Genomic DNA, 18,071 nt, shown 5'->3' with positions numbered 1-18,071 from the left:
TTCAGTATATCTTGTACTCCTTGATGACGCTGAAAATACCAAAATTGCCATGCGCATTTTCAGTGTTTATGTTAGTAAACAGTTGGTCCTTTCATATACAGCGGCGTGTATGTGTGTTGGAACTGTTTATCTATACAACGCCGAACAACTCTCCGTCACAAAAGAACTTAATCCTTTTGAAAAACGTCACCCGCGGCTGCATACGTTCCGATTGATAATCTTACAGTGTTAAAGTCACCAAGCAATTTCGAAATCTTTCATATCTACAAATAATTGAAGACTTAATACCACGAGAAAGAGTTTCCTCGCCAAGGGAGCGCTCCAATAACGAGACCCAATTGACTGGAAGCGAAGTTTTCCATTCACAAGCTCTTATGATATGTACAATATTTACCCACGTTTAATGAGATTGTTCAAAAACAGTAATAGCGTGCTCACATCTGTCCTAAGCGTATTGTTGTTGGTGTAGAACTCGACCTACAACTCTTTCATCTTGATAGTTGAATACGGTGGGAACACGGTTTGGTTATATTAAGGTTTTCACGCTTGGGGGAGTATGTATGAATTATACCTACTCCCCAACCCCCTCGCCTCCCCCAAACCAGGTGCGCTACCCCCAGGCAATGCCCAATCTCTGCTTTGGGTTATAGGTTTTCGTCTTACAACGTAATGAACCTTGAAACAACTTACAAATGATTCACTGATAGCGAATTAAGTATTGCCGCTGATTAAACGCATGTGTCGAGTGTTATAAAGCTTAATTGCTTGCCTCCAGAATGCGTTCTCTGGCATATTTTGCGATAAGAATATAGAAACTGCGTACATAGTGGAAAATGTGTTACATTCAAACCAGGCGTTATGCTTCTCGCACGTGGAGATCTCAAATGAAAGATTTTGAATTTCATTAAAGTTTAATTATCTTTATGCTCTCAAAGTATGCCATTTAAATCATTTAAAGCGGCCAGTGTTATCAGAGATAGCGGGGCGTGGGCCCAAGTGACATTCTACAGTCGTCTCCCATTGTTGTGGCGTCGAGAATTATCATTTTAAAAACATTTATTTCTCAAACAGTGAACGTGAGATTGCGAGTCATCGTACTTGTCAGGTGATTGTAATTACTGCCTAATTGTGTTTAGGTTTTAATGATTCACCTGTCGTTCCGTTGATTGAATCGTGATGTGATTAATTATTGCATTAATCAACAATGATTGTAAGTCACAAATGTCATGCACAGATTGCATGACACGATAATACATTATAGCGGGGCACAAGTCGTCAAGAGTTGTAAGATGAAACGACCATTTGAATATGCAATTACTTAAGTACCTACCGGACCAGTAACATTTGCGAATTCATTTCATCTTGCATGACATAATCGTTAAAGAGACTGTGTTCATTCAACTGGAACGCTTCCATTATTTTCCCTTCGATCATTCCCCCTACTTGTCAGGAAAGTGCCAATTATCCTTACGTCACTCATGTATCACGTGCCAGGCTCTGACAGATGCCCCGCCCCCTTTTCGGGTCGGTTACCTTCGCCTCGGGTCCATTGATTAGGCCACATCCCGTTACGTCATCGCTCCGATGCTTTGAAAGGGTCTACAAATTAACAAACTTGTGTTAATGGCATATTATTTCGTTTTAACAAACCTCTTGTCTAAACAAACGGGAGAGCGGCTTAAGCGTTTTATTACGAGGCAATTGAAAACGCGGGGATGCATTAGGCCTCCCAGTTATGTTGTTGCATCTGATGGAGGTAGTGACAAAGCTGGTAGCTGAAAACAATGGTACATGGGTTAGCCATCTAAGGTATAATTGAAAATCTAGATACCGTAAGAATGCCTCAAATTCCTTTAATGGAAACCAGGTCTTCTAGTTTGTTAAACCCCAGAAATACTGTTGAGGAATTGATTTCGCTAAAGTACAGTGGACGGTCGACAGAACAAAAGAATTAACCGATCCTGAAGAGGTGAATTTCTTGGGTATTTACTCAGGGTCTTCTCAAACCGCTAGGGCCTACGCCAGGTGCTTGTTTACTCGAGTTTTCGCGCCGCTAGAAAACTTGACGAGTATTTGAACATGGCTTACGTGCGAAATTGAAAGATTACAAACCGTCCCAGACCCCCCCTCTGCAAGACAGTGCGAAAGAGTTTGAAGTCCAACAGTACAAAGTTGGCTCAAAATCCCGAGTAAAATGTCACCATCTTCGCGCATGCGTGTGAAGCCCAATACCCATGAAAAGGGATGGTTCGGGTACACGGCACGAAATCTCGTTAACTCTCGTTTCGCTGCGAAGAGATTACGAATCAAGTTCTTGAGCATTTTAGTCAACTTACTCCTGACAAAAAACATAATCGAATTTGTTGTTCTCATACTTAATAAGAATATGAGAGAGATTATGCCATGATACGGGTTGTCGTAATGGGAATAATAGTGGCTTCAACACTGCAAATGACACGCAATCCATATGCAAATGGAGTGTAACGTCTTACTTCCATCGACTATTCATAAAATCATATCGAATAATCGGATATGTAAACGCATCGCTGATGTGGACGCTTATGCCTAGAAATAACGACACCGCGAAAAGCGGACCCTCGAAGCAGACGTTAGCTGCGTCGGCAGACGATAATACCAATCGGAACAGACTCAGAACTTTCTCTCGTAACCCTTAACCCCCGGCCGTGTCCGCATCTTCAATTCAGGGTAATTCCTGGCTGTTATCATCTCCTTGTCTCAAATTAAGCGCGAGCGTCTGACATTCCGCCTTCCCTCCCGCTCACCATGTTTTGAAGCTACACGTGAGACTTCACAAGGAAGAAGAGGAAGATCAACACCGCACAGACATAGTACTGGAGAATAAAGCATATTTCATATTCCATATCTTTTCATTGCGCGAGAACTCCACACATCCCCCAAACGAGTTAATGCGAACTGCAAACAGGGTTAAAATAGCGAAAGGTCAATGCGGAGGTTCGTACTCCACTTTAGTAAATTAAGTCGGATAGCGGTTCAGTGATGTCGGGCAATTTGGATACATGATAGATAGATATCATATCAGTCTCATGCAAATCCCCGAGCTTTGTTGGCCTCGGTTGTAACTGGAGCACCAGACGTGTGTGGAGCGGCATTATATCTCCGCATCTAACGCTGGCGGTGAGATAAACATTGATACATCATCTCAATTAAAGGATTCTGATACATCATGGTGTTTCTGTGGCACAGGGAGCAGAACTGTTCATATCTAGGGCATTGGTTCGTTATTCATGGAGGGAAGACACTCAACGTCTTTGGTCAAGCCAGTCTTATTGTTTTCTTCAGCAGTCAGAGCTTTTGTGGTCGTTTCGTAAGTTGCAAGCTGGTTCAATGTTGTTTTGACAGTTTTCATGGATACACGAGTGCAACTTTTTCAATACTGACATTTGTCACACACGAATTGGCTTTCCGTTTATACGTAGAATGTTCAGGATGCAGATTCATTCATGTTTATTTATATCTTGCTTAACGCCGCTCTCAGCAATATTCCAGCAGAGTGACGGCATTCTGTAAAAATCGCGTCTGGACCAGACTATTCAGTGATTGACACCATGAGCATCGATCTATGCAATTAGGTTACGATGACATGCATCAAGCACCTGATCACCTAATCCCGCTATTCTCTTAACACAAGCATGGGTTACTGAAGACCAATTCTAATCCGGATCCTCCAGGGACTCACTCAAGTATTGCAATGGGTGGAATGAGGTCATGGTACCATTGTGATAAGGAGACATTACGATGGGAGATGGGACGATTATGTAGATGGACACACCTCTGGTGTATCGTTAATACACACTCCATCCGTTATAGTGGATGATAGTCATCGGTCTCACTGGGTGTTCTATTTTGTAAACAACAAACACAAAACCGATGTATACGAGGATATACTAGTTACACATGCAGTTGATGGTAGACATAGGTGAAAGACAATATAAAATTGTACGCGGTATGCCGCATGCCACACAGTGATGACGCCACCCTTCAACTTGGGAATACACCGGAAGTGCACCCATCCCATCATGTAGGTCACACTCATTCAGTTGGGGTTATGTGTTATAAAGGCAGGTACCTGATACCTTATGGTATTACACCGAGTGAGTGAGTTGGGTTAAACGCCGCTTTGAGTGAGTGAGTGAGTTGGGTTTAACGCCGCTTTTAACATTATTCCAGTTATATCGGGGCGTGTCAGCTTAATGTTGGAGGAAAGCCCGAAGTGATGCAGGTCTCAGACGTTTACCACTTCGGTGAAACCCACGAGCACGGGCATGGTGCTGACAAACCTAGAAACATAATTGGGGCGAACCAGGATTCGAACCCACAATCATAGGTTTCTGGCGTGCCCAAGGGACACACCTCTGCACAGCGAATCGCGGCGCTTAGACGACTGGGCCACCCGTGCCCCCACGCCGCTTTGAAACAGTACCTATGTCATTGCGTGCCAGCTTCAGATTGGGAGGAAAACCCAAAGGTATTCATACACATTCACCACTATCAATGAAGCCCATTAACATGGGTTTGGAACAGGCAAACCAAAGATCGTAATCAGAGAGAAGCTAGGATTCGAACCCAACTAACAGTATCGAGAATGGACATGGGGCAGGGATAGTAGAGAATACTGCCCTCTGCAAACAGAGGCGCTAGAGACATGACTCGTTAGGAAACGTAGACTTCGTGTCGGAATTCAAACGCCATCAGAGATAGGAGAGAGCTTAACAAATGGTATCTTTTTAACTTACGCTTCATTAGCTACTATGCTATTGCTCTCACGGCCGGATTGCCGGATGCGCACTTTTTGTATCTAATTAGGACTAACCGTTTTAGGCCTTGGTCCTAATTCTTTAACGAAGGCTTGCTAATACAGCATCAAATTTATGACTAGAAATCTGCAGTCTTCATCAAAGGACTATAAATTCATTGTGTCGTAAACACCGGCAAACGGCAGACCCTTCGCACCGCAATTATCTTAACTGGTTCGCTCAACACAATAAGCTGCTACACAACACCATCAATAAAAACAGATCAAACTGGCGATATGTCGTGGAGGAATCAGCTTTGGTTTCATATGCTCCAACACTGCGCGGCTTCCGTGGCCGTTTTTATGACCACATCGTACACGGGAAAATATTATAACTGGAGTGGCATTTGACCGTGTTATTATAAAAACTATCAAAGATGAAGCTATTTTATTGCTATGCGTGACAGGGGGGGGGGGGGGGGGGGGGGGAGAGTAGATTGGGATTCTTCCCGACTAATTGGGCACAGTAAAAGACAATCGGAGGGCTCAAACCAGCCTTTGATCCTCGGTGGTTTTATATCACCCGGCATAGGAGAAGGAATCAATGTTGGATTACAATGATAGGAGCAAGATAACGGCAATTAAGCTTGTCATATGGTTCCCTGTAAATATACTGTTGATCTAAGGAAGATAGTTTTATTCTAATGATTTGTTTCTTGGTTATAAACGACAGTAAAACATCTTTGTAGGTAGTTGATCCGCGAACTCTTTTGTACACGACAGTGTAATTACATTTGTAATATAACATTTATATAATGTTATATTATGATGTCTGAACGTATTTTCCTTTACTTCTACTGTATCTGGGGGTTAGACATGATGTTCCTTCAGGCTTAGAGTTAAAAACTGTTTGCAGATATTCTAACCAGCATTTTTTGTTGAATAATTCCACTGTAGGAAACCGGATTTTGAGCTTAAAATAAGCCAAAAAAAGGCAAAGCTGCGTCGTAAGTTTTTATGACAACTAGTTATTGCCGTGTTGTATCTTCTGCGGCAAAAAGATACATGATCACGTGGTTTCAGCGTTCTATCTGTTAAGCAAACATAGACGTCTGGAATAGCCGACCCAGGAACACCGGCCACATCCCTGTTGGAACATTCAGTGCGGAGGAATATTTCTTTGTCACTATTATGTGCTTTCGAGTAGGGCTCTTCTTCATGTGGCGGATTAATATCAGTGTTTACATCTGTGTAAGGTGACTCAAAAACTGGCATTGCCCGACAGTAATACGCACTCCGGGACGGACCAGGAACAGATAAACCGATTATCATATTCTGAAGGTATATGTGTTTCGGCCCCAAGGCGACCTTAAACAACGGAAAACATACCGATAGATGTTTTATGTGCACACACTTGCAACTGAGTGTTCAAGAAAAAAATATCAGTCTTTTACCTATTAAGTCGGGGGTGGGGATCGGGTTAGGGCGGGGTATAATGCAGTCTTGTTACCCCCTACGCAGTAGTTGACATACTTTCTTTAAATTGGTGACAAAATTTCACACCTAGCACAGAGATTTGTATGGCGCATGTCATAAATTATTATTACAAAAGGGCTTATCTTGGGGACACGAGTTGAAAGTTAACAGCAGTATAGGGAAGGTACCAATTTGAAGTGCATTGTCTGAGAAAAGAAATCGTTACGTCGATATATAACCGGTATGCAATTATGTCTCGTCAGTTAGAGATCAAACGAAAACGGTTGACCCTTGCGGTTTTGCTAAACTACAGTTATCCCCCTTTCTTTGTGGTGCGAGGAGCTTTGGGCTATGTGTGGACAAGCTTCTTGCAATGGTTGCAGCGGTGTAGAGAAGCTTGTAGGTTGGCTCTGCGAGTGATGCACGCCTTGAGATTAGGATAGTTTGCTACAATTACAGCCGCTGCCATAAGAAGAGCGATAGTAATCATATCATTTCATTACAAACCCCTAGCGTTTATTTTTAGCACAAGTGTCAAGAGGGCTCGTTCGACGTGTTGGAGAGTGTGAAACATTCACGATCCAACCAATCAGCGATCAGCTTGCTGTGTTTGTTTGTAGCCCGTTTTGACAGCTTGGTTGGTGATACAGGATATATCGCCCAGTGGGCGGGCCCTTAGTAGGCGGAGCTAACACCTCGCCCGACAGTTGACATATCTAGGCTCCTCCTCTTGACCCACATTCTCGTTCTAGGCTGTCGGCTTATTCTTTCATGCACAAGTTGGCTCGGTCATTACAGGGTGTACCGTTGTGGCTAGAGGATAGTACCTACAACTTTGTTAGATTGAAGCGAATTTACTTGGCAGAGATGTAAGGATTTGTTAGTGTGAGCCGCTTGTACTCTGCTAGAAGTGTCACAATGATTAATGGCTGATGGAACGGTGTGTTTTCCTGTTATCAGAGCGTCAGAGCGGTTCCCAGCGCGAGGACAAACAGCACGGGCAGCGGCCGGGATCCTACAGAGGCGGCCTGTATGGAAGGGCATGGAATCGCGGTGCTGTCTTAGCCCGCCTCGACACCCGCTAACCACCCTCGTCTTTTTCATAAGTCTGGCCATGCTGTCGAGATCAGGTGAGTCAAATTTCATCCCTCCCCTCTTTGAATTTGTGCCGAAACTCGCTCCATGTTGTTGGCTTACCTCGAGATTCGGGCAGGTAGGCTCCATTAGTGTTAGCTAAAGAAGTAGGTTACCCCTTGCTCGACACCGGGGCCGTCGGACGCTCTGATATAAACTTATATGACATTGTTAAATTGTGGTTTGTTTTTGTAAATTGCAGAAGGATTTCCTAGCAGCTCAGGGTGCAAAGTGGACATGTGTTGGAGTAGCTATCAAAGAGCCACAGATATTCTCCCAGAACCGTTGAAGAACGATGACCGGTGCAGTGCCCTCCGGACATACATGAATTGTATCAAATCAACTACCCGTGGGTGTCAAGGAGATATTCGATTTTATAGTGTCCGAAATGGAGTGAAAAATCAAATGAAATCTTATAATTGTACGGAGTTCGGACCGACAGTGGATCCTGATAAACATACGCCTGTTCGCCCAACGATACCCGAGGTGTGTACGTACCAAGGAAAGAAGGTGTATAGACAGTGTGGCTTATTCGGGGATCCTCACCTCAGGACGTTTTATGACGAATACCAAACTTGCAAAGTGAAGGGAGCATGGCCCCTTGTCAATAATAAATATCTGACAGTCCAAGTTACAAACGATCCCGTGACGGGACACAATGGAGCTACCGCAACCAGCAAGGTTGGTATTTAAACTAATATATTATGTTTACACACACACTCAACCCCCGACACTGAAATATAATTTCCCAAATCTTCCCCCTCGCCCTGTCCCCTCAACTAGTTTAGCCTGACCCAGAAGGCCTGTGTTGGTTGTGGCAGGCAGCACCTCGCCGACCCCTCTGTAAACAATACATTCTCTTTTGTTCACGGTAAAATGCCACACATGCTCCTTCAAAAGCAGCTTAGCTGTGACTTGATGAAGATATATAATGACAGAACATTACTTAAGAACATGTTAGGTATCGGCAGTGACGGGGGATGCGCTAAGAAACACGTGAACATGCAACAAAGTAGCGAGAGAGTCGCGAGGAGCTATGGTCTCGCAATCAATATGTCCGCCATGTTGGTTGGAGCATTCGGGTCAATAACACTCGCTGCTTCATTCTTAGTAGACGGGAGCGAAAAGAGGGGCCGAGGGCACAAGGGGAACACGTTAGCTTGCTAGAGTAAATAGGTTTTTGGAAGATGGTGGTGTACCTTCTCTCCGGCCCACTGTACTTGTCTCCAAGCGAGCTGAAAACAAACACGAGAAAGGGAAGGCTATTGGCCCCCTCGCCCAAGTTTGCCTGACCCCCTCGCGCCATATTCAAGTCAAGTTTAGTACTACAAATTCTCATAATTGAAATACGGGTAGAAATGTATCCTAGTTACATTTTCCCATTCAGAAATATTTTAATGTTATTGATAAAAAAAGTTGGGAAAGAATTTGTTCTTATAATTGAACCAGATGAGTTGCATCTTACTTAAGAACACTTTTGTGGGTAAAATATTTTATGCTTTTAGAGTAAGTTCTAATCCATGCATGTTCAAAGATGTCCAACGACGATAAGTTATCTCAGGTTAATATGAGATGTTTGTAATCTCAAATAAATAAGTGTTTACACTGTTAAGGGTTTAATTGCCCGCGGTCCAGTGACAATCTACTAATTGCCTATTTGCTTTTTCGGTAACGAGGGCGAGGATCCTTAACTAACAAGGATGCAAGGTACTACAATGCTGTCTATTATGCCCCGCCATTCCAGTTTGCACCTATATAATTCCGAGAGAAAATAAGGGTTGTTATTGGCCTTAATTGGGCCCTGCTCGCCTAGCCCCGTCCAATCAATACCACATAATAACATCCTAATAGAAGGAGACAAAACTGGCTTAATATTGTTTAAGTCTTGACTTGAAGATATCCATATAATTAGAGGACAGCCCAAGGCTTGATTCGATTTTTAATTGGAATTTCATATTTTTACATTGTTTGAGCGAAAAATAACACCGATTTTTGTATGTTACTGAAGCTGCATAAATGGAAGTACACCTTTAATGTCGTTTTGATATATGTAATGTTCATCAGAGCAATAATAGTGATATAATTGTGATAGTCTGCAGTGATTACAATGTTATTGTAAGAATTATTGTTATAAAATACAGTATTTTAATAATTATTGTTGAATATAATATTAATAAGAACTATTGACACTGAGTACAGTACTATAAGAACTATTGTTATTATATACGGTAATATACGAACTATTGTTGACAAGTTGAAAACGTAACATTGCCAGTGTGAATTTAGTGTTTAGAAAAACACATCACAACCATGTTGCTGATTCATGTCTCTCCCGCACATGACAACCGTAATGTTTTTAAAACTCTTTCCACACAGTGCTTGACAATGACAGATGGGCCAAACCAGTGTGGTGACGCTACTATTTCCGTGAGATTAACTTTTATTGGAAATGTAACCATTTTTAAAGCGACTATCAGTCTTGTAGATACGTGCACAAGGGACGTATATTGCCGGTTTACGAGTTTCGTAAGATCTTTTTAGGAAGTCATTGTGGGTGTATGGTGCAATTCAGTATTGATGTATTGAAATGAAGTTAAATTACCCATGACTTTAAGAAAGTATATATAGTCATGTTCATTTACAAGACAGAAAACGTAGGTACTTTCCTGCCTCATGGTACACCCTAGGAGTTTTATGGTTGTAAGGTATGCATATATATCTGGAAGAGTAATTGATAGCAATCACATCATGGTCCGACAGGTGTCTTTGACTGGTGAGCAGAGAGAGACACGATTCCCCCCTCAAACTACCTCCTGCTGATGTAGTGGTGTTATGAGGTGGCAGGACTCCCACAAACTAGATCTACCTGTTCGTTTGCTTGTTTGTAGGTTTTGACAGTAGATTCATACCAGTTTTCATATAGTCCATTAAACACCATTATAGCAGTTTAGACAAATGTTATGAATATCTAGAAGTTGTTCCGTATGGGCAAGGTACACTCTGCCTGGGGCTGGTGATAATGTCCACATTTGCTACAGAATAACGTGATTCAGATTAGGAAACTATTTCAGCAGGTTACTCAGTTTAGGAGGTTGCCTTTGTCACTGACCCCGTGACCTACATAATGGCGTTTCCAAAATACTGGTTAGGAAATCCCATCCGAGGCAACCGATCTGTACAACCAACACAACACTAGCCAGGGTGGAGCAGTTTCTTGTGTCATGGTCGTGGAAGGCAGGGTCAGGCTTCCTACCTACACTGGAGGGTACCATCCACCGACCCTACCATCCACTCACCCACCCACCAACCCTACCATCCACTCACCCACCGACCCTACCATCCACTCACCCACCGACCTTACCATCCACTCACCCACCGTCCCTACCATCCACCGACCCTACCATCCACTCACCCACCTACCCTACCATCCACTCACCCACCGACCTTACCATCCACTCACCCACCGACCTTACCATCCACTCACCCACCGTCCCTACCATCCACCGACCCTACCATCCACTCACCCACCTACCCTACCATCCACTCACCCACCGACCTTACCATCCACTCACCCACCGTCCCTACCATCCACCGACCCTACCATCCACTCACCCACCGACCCTACCATCCACTCACCCACCGACCTTACCATCCACTCACCCACCGACCTTACCATCCACTCACCCACCGTCCCTACCATCCACTCACCCACCGACCTTACCATCCACTCACCCACCGTCCCTACCATCCACTCACCCACCAACCTTACCATCCACTCACCCACCGTCCCAACTCAATTTGACCCATTTCTGACCCATCTATGATACATCCATGCTCCTATCTAGCCGCTCTTCTACCATTCATCTATACACGTATCTAGCCATCCTGCTACTCACCCATTATACATCCATGCACCCATCTAGCCGTTCTTCTACCCACCTACCATAATCCGAGCACCCATCTAGCCGTCCTACCATTCATCCGTGCTTCTATCTAGCCATCCTTCTACCACCTACCATACATCCATGCACCCATCTAACCATTCTTCTATCACCTACCATACATCCATGCACCCATCTAACCATTCTTCTACCACCTACCATACATCCATCTAGCCGTTCTTCTACCCACTTACCATACATCCATGCATCCACCTAGCCGTTCTTCTACCCACCTACCATACGTCCACCTAGTCGTTCTTCTACCCACCTACCATACATTCAAGCATTCATCTAGCCGTTCTTCTACCATTCATCCGTGCACCCATATAGCCGTTCTTCTAAACACCTACCAGACACCCATGCACCCATCCAGCGATAGAAACAACCTGCTTTAGTCCACTAGTCTTTATGATGATGATATAGCTTTTGGGCAGTTTGGCAAGGACTATAGGACTAGTGCCAATTTCTAAAGCCGCCATCTGGCCGTTCTTCTACCCGTCTATCTGCTTGCTCATCCATCCGTTCACCCAGTTTCGCCCACCTTTCCTTTTATTCATCCCCTAATCTGCTATCAAACAAGGTTCAACCGTCTGTATGTACAGATGTTTGGCTAATCCATACCATAACATTAAATACACCCAAACCTATCAAACATTGGACAAACACGACCGTCTATGACGACTAGGACCAAGACGTGTGGAAGCCAGGCGGAATGTAGACATATTTGCATTCCGAATAAAAGGTGCGAGAAGCCATGTTGAGGATTTATGTAGCTATTATAGATGACACCTGTCAGGACCTCGCTGCGTCACCCACTGCAAGGAATCGTCCACTCTCTCCTCTCTTAAGCGCTGAAGTCGAGAAACTGTGCTTTCATCAGGTTATTCATATTAACAGCTGTATCGAATGGAAATTGCTGTTCGGTGCCCAAGGGCGTTTCGAAGGCTCTGAAATCAAACCTATTAATTTGATTTAGAAAATGTAGATTGTTTTGCCAACATCAAGGGTAAAAATTTTGAAGGATTGATACAATTGTACAAGTTAGACACTGGGTTCTAGTAATTAACTAATACATGGGAAGTTGTTTTATGACGTACACACGTTAATTGAAGGGATCGAAATGAATATTCAAAACTGAAAATTTCAAGAAAGGCATGGTACCGCCTAAATCAAGACAACGCTTAACTCGGCGAATTCCAAGATGGCGTAAAAATAAACAAAAGTGATTTGGACGTGTGAGCGGGTACAAGACTTGCACACCAACCTTGCATGTACACGAAAACCGGTGCTGTGAGATCTGCCCCTGTGCTATGTAGGTAATTACATCGGCTTTCGCCGTGGACCGAGAGCAAGTACACATCCCCAGTGAAGAAAGCAGCGCAGCGGAGGGCACTATTCATCAACATCACGCTTTCTGCTACGTTTCAATGAACGTTGGAATTCGTGGGCATTGCTTGACACCGTCGGCCAGTCGTAGTGACGTACACGGTGTTTACAGTTAAAGTAACACCGGCTCCTATTCCTACGCGTTCCTGTCTTCAAGGCTCCTTACGAAATGTCATGGACTATTTTCAGCGAAACGTTCATTTGTAAGGGATTTGGGAATACTGAGAGGTTACGTTGTGTGTACTCTCACGTGAAATATGTCTAAATCGCCGATTGTCATACGTCGGCATGTTTCGTGAGAACATGCTTAAATGTGCACTAATTAGGATTAAACGGAGAGGGATTGAATGCTACGTAATTTCGTGAAGTGAATAATCCGCTCCTCAAGTTCCCTTGCATGGAAATCGATGTTATGTTTCAATGTATAGAAGTACCCATACCACACGACTCGCATATTTGTAGGTAGTTTGGTGGTATCACGACAGCATAGGTGTTCTAATAGCCCCAAACAACAACCCTACTGAGTAGGAGGCCTGACTAATTGTGCTGCCTATATTTGACTTCACGTGACCTTGCCATGTTCATTTGTTAACTGTATTTACGTATACGACAGAAAACAAGATTCATTTTAACTTATATGTTTGCTTTAAGTAATTAACGCCGCTTCCCTGGTCTAGTGGATGGAGAGTCTGCCCGTAAAACGGAAGGTCGGTGGTTCGATCCCCGGCCGCATCGTACCAAGACGTAAAAATATGGTACTTTTTGTTTCCGTGCCTGACCGTATTATGACAAGCACACACACACACGTACACACGCACACGCGCGCTCAACTGTTCATAATGTCTGTTTAAGATGTGGAATAAAATTGTCCCTGATCAATGTGTGTGTAACATGTCAAGTTTTGTTTACAGACCTCTTTGCACTATCATCATGGATGTCGAATATTGTTTTCGAAGGTGCTGCATATGTTTATTATTGGAAATGTTTGTGAGTTGACGCGACGTACTTGAAATTACCTTGTTCCTCTATCTGTTTCAGCTAACTGTGATAATCAAAAAGAAGCCGGAATGTTCGTCAGATAATTTCCTTATGTACCAAGCTCAGACGGACTACCTTCCCGGGTCGTTCTACGACGGGAAGACCCACTACGGCCAGCATAAGAGCGTGGAACTCGTAGAAGTGGAAGCGGGGAAGAACGTTGAGATTCATATTCATTACATCGAAACTACACTAGTGTTGCGGCAGATTGGACGATATTTCACATTCGCCATTCGAATGCCCGAGGAAATTGCAAATAATAGTGTTTCGTTTGATAATCGACAACTGTGTGTTAGCGGGTGCCCTGAAAAGGAGAGAATTAACTATCAGGAGTTCCTGGCTCTGAGGAAGGATAGGATTGACTCTCTGTCAGAAAGTGAAAAATCCTTCATGCCAAGAGAGCAGGCTGAAGGTATATGTCGAGATTCCAATGTTGTGGATTTTTACTTCGACTCGTGTGTGTTTGACCTCATGACGACTGGGGACAAGAACTTCACTATGGCGGCTGTGAGTGCGCTGCAGGACGTGGTCAAGCTTGACCCATCAGCGGTCAGGTTCTCGGCCAACAGGACCTCTCTAGACAGTTACGACGACCAGTACGGCAATAGTGGTGTTTCAAGGACTAGGACCCCACATGACTATTCGTTGCTTGTGACGGTGACGGTATTCCTGTGTATGTTTTTTTGTCATGAGCATGTTCCAGTATGAACGAATGGGCGAGTGTAGACGACTTTCAAGACAGTACCATTACATTTCGGGGTTATTGTGTTCTTGCCTGTGGCAGGATAAAACCCAGGGCTGGTGTCTCTACTCCTATCAACACTTGGCCCCTCACGTCTCCTTGGGGGTCACATCTCCCCCTTGTTGATTCGGAAGGGGCGGTGTGACCCACGTGGTCCAACCTGACCATCACACAGTGGACCAGGATACGTCATTGAGGGAGTTGTTAGCTGTATTAACCTCAGCCCCACATTCACATTGTAACCCTCTGGGCTCAGATATGTCCATGGACTGGCGTCAACAAAAGGAAATGACCAGTACACTTCTCCACGTTTCTTGAAAAGGTTATAAGCCTAATACTACCAAGTTACGATTCGTTATGGTGGTCGTAAAGGACATTTTGTACAAATAGGTCTTGACACGTAATGATGTGTTTCATGTTTAACTTCGTCAAAACTGATATTAATTGTGATGTAATCCAGGTTCAAGTTCCAACACCAAATCTTATACAGTCAAACACCATTGTGTCGAACTTTTGGTGTGTCGAACTTACGATTGTATCAATGTGAAAGCTTGGTTCCTTCTTTATTAATCTTTTTCGGTTGTGTCGAAACTCGGATAACTCGAAGTATTTACGTAGGTCCCTTCAACTGCGACACATTAATGTTTGACTGTATCTGAGAATTCTCAACAAGCATCGTCAGATACCAATGTCAGGAGTGTGATGGGTTTTCAATCGTACACCGGTGTTGGTGATATTTTTGAAATACCACATGGAATATTGTCTAAACCAAAATGGAATATTGAATTAAATCTCCCTGGTATACCCCCATGACTCGACTCCCCCCTCCCCTTCTCTCTTGACAGAAGCCTGGAACTCAGTCAACACGCAATGCACTCCTGATGCGTCTATTTTTGGCAAGACACAAAATCAATCTGAATGTGATTACGTGGTGCTGTGATCGGTATTTTTGCAGTTGGAATTATTCATAAATATTTTGACCATCTCTTTTCAAAGACTTGCCATTTTCGCTGACGGCATTCTTCAAAACAAAATCTCTTCCGTGATCCGGGGATTGTGCGTGTACGAACGTGACAATCATCAATCCCGTCACGCTGACGTAATCGTCATATCTTGAATGGGGGGATTTTATTTTAAAATTCAGTCTTGATAATACCTTGCAACACACGAATCGGTCAAAATTTCATGTTGTGTTTTGATGTTTTGTGACTCATTCCAGCCGAATGTCAATGAATCAAGTCTATCAAAGCTAGTACTACATTGTCCGGGGATGTGTTCGGAAAATAGGACACTTCTTAAAGGAGCGTTCCCGTAGCTTTTTTTCTCCCTGCCCTGCCAGTTGAACCAGTTCCATGTGGTATGATGTTGGTATGAATGTGCAGCTGAATGTAAATAAGCTAAGCATTTCCCATTGTGAAGCAATCCCATTATATCTGAGCTCAGTTGGTCGCCCTTCATACATCATTGTACACGTTACGCCAGTGGTGTATGTATATAATATATTGTGTATGAATAAGTAAGATGCGTTGTGACCTCAAACTTGAATCCTAAAGGATCGACACCAAGTACCCCACATCAAGAACCCCACATCATACCTCAATTAACACAATCAGTGGGTGAGGGAGGGGCGGGAGGGAGGGTGGAATATTGTGGCCAGTTTTTACGTGACGTTATAGACCCATGTGCACGTTTTGTTATGGTGCTTATGATAAATAAGCCACCTTATGAACTAATAATTCTTTTGTTAACTAGCAATAGTTAGGAAGTATTCGTTACTGCAAATCTTGACCATGCAAAACAATGACAGACACGCGTGTGTTTTTGGTGTCGTAAGTTCAAACTGAATTAAGAAATACGATGGACAAGACATGCATATTATTTTGTAGTTATTAAGGGTAAGACAAATTTGGTTTAAAGGCCATCTGTAAAGATGAACACATGTAAACATTGAATTTGAAATTGAAATTATGATTATGAATTATTGAGATTATCAGCTTTTCATTATGCATTGTCTAATATTGACATTTATCCATCATATGAATGGCACTGTGCCATAATGTTTCAACATTGTGTGTCCATCAGGCCCGTAAAGCTAACATCACTTTCAGTGATATACTAGTACACACGACTGTGGATGCATTTGTTTCTCGTATGGATGAAGATGTTGGTTAAGTGACGGCAACAGACACATCGGTCTGTGATATGAGTGAGCAATATAGACATTATTGACCCAGGAACCAGCCGCAACGAGCAATACACAATGTTATGAATGGTTGATGTATAAGGAGCTTATTTATTTGTTATTTTGTTTGTCTTCAAGTTCACGTAAGAATTGGTCATGGTAGTGCACATTGTGATAAGGTAGACAAACTGTGCAAGACTCGTTTGTTGGCAAGTCCCATAATATATTACAGTAGGGCATTAACACGGATCTTTTATTGCTCTTGTGGGAGGGATGGGGTGGGGGAGGGGAGGGTTTTGTAAATTATGTCAGAGTTCTAATGGTCCGAACTCTTGCCTCGCTATACACAAGAGGTTGGACGACAATTTGAAGTAAACACTATGAATGTTGTGTACTTGTTTTTCATCTTTTTCCAACGAAATGCGATATGGTTGGCCGTTCCATGGATGAGCGCATTTCTCCATTCAGAAGGAAGACGACGATGCAAGCATGGGCCTCTTTATGACATCAACACATTGTCCGGGCCACGTACTGAGGGGAGTAAAACACGGGCATTATAAAAGATCCACTTCTTCAAATGCCGTGTTACGGTTTCGTATTAAACACTTCTGAATGGCACTAAACACACAGGGTACCGCTCACTTCCTGCTGTGGAGTAGATGGCGAGTCTTCAGAAACTTTTAAACATCCCACTTTAAAAGTGGTATGTGCTTATACTGTTATTTTCGGCACTTGTCTCAGAAACTACCTATTGCACAGGTGATAATATGCAATACACATCAAAGACGTTACTTCGCTAGTATACTGGATCAGACATGAAAATGTCAAATCTTGTCTGATTTGTTTGTCTTTGATAACACTGTTGCATCAAAATGTTTCACCCACCCAAATATACTTCAATCAACATCCGAATATACCACGTTTATAACGAACTGTTTTTGACCCCGTCCATTTGCTGCAGTTATGCTCTATATGTGCTTATAACGAACTACGGTTATTACGAAATAAATTTAGTGGTCCCTTTGAGTTCGTTATAACCGTAGGTTACTGTACTTCAGTCGTAGGACACAATCTGTTTTCGCGTTAGCCGTTCATACGTATGCATGTTATATATACATTCACAAAGCACCTACACCTCTACACAGTTGAAAGCTTTCATAAAAACCACAGACGTGGTCCTGATCATAAGAATATGGATCAATTAGAAACGATACACTGTAGGAGAGGATAAGGGAGGTGCCTTCTCGCAAAACCATACAGGCTGATGTATCCTGCGGATGAAAATAATGTGTGTAATATATACGTTGTTATTCTGTCCCTAAACCAAGTCCTGATGGTAACTCTATCGTGTGGCAGAGGGGGAGCAATTACCATATAAACTGCGCTAAATCTGATCAC

General features: G+C 43.1%; 1 protein-coding gene across 5 annotated transcripts in view; it reads left to right on the top strand.

Annotated features, from left to right (window-relative positions):
- LOC139442111 (repulsive guidance molecule A-like) overlaps positions 1-17,044 on the top strand; it is a 64,352-nt gene extending 47,308 nt beyond the window's left edge. For 4 of the 5 annotated variants that reach the window (XM_071223059.1, XM_071223204.1, XM_071223131.1 and 1 more), the window contains exons 2-4: positions 7,211-7,380; positions 7,587-8,065; positions 13,750-17,044. In XM_071223059.1, coding sequence (XP_071079160.1) covers positions 7,211-7,380; positions 7,587-8,065; positions 13,750-14,457 — 1,357 coding nt within the window. In that variant the 3' untranslated portion in view covers positions 14,458-17,044. Of the gene's footprint in view, positions 1-7,006; positions 7,120-7,210; positions 7,381-7,586; positions 8,066-13,749 lie in introns of those variants that run through there. The other variant, XM_071222944.1, reaches the window with a different exon arrangement.
- The last annotated feature ends 1,027 nt before the right edge of the window (positions 17,045-18,071 follow it).

This window comes from Haliotis cracherodii, unplaced genomic scaffold, assembly GCF_022045235.1.
Source record: "Haliotis cracherodii isolate W230 unplaced genomic scaffold, xgHalCrac1.p SCAF_1, whole genome shotgun sequence".
NCBI classification, from domain to species: Eukaryota; Metazoa; Mollusca; class Gastropoda; order Lepetellida; family Haliotidae; genus Haliotis; species Haliotis cracherodii.
Note: the sequence above shows the minus strand (reverse complement) of the source record. Positions and strands in the feature narration are given on the sequence as shown.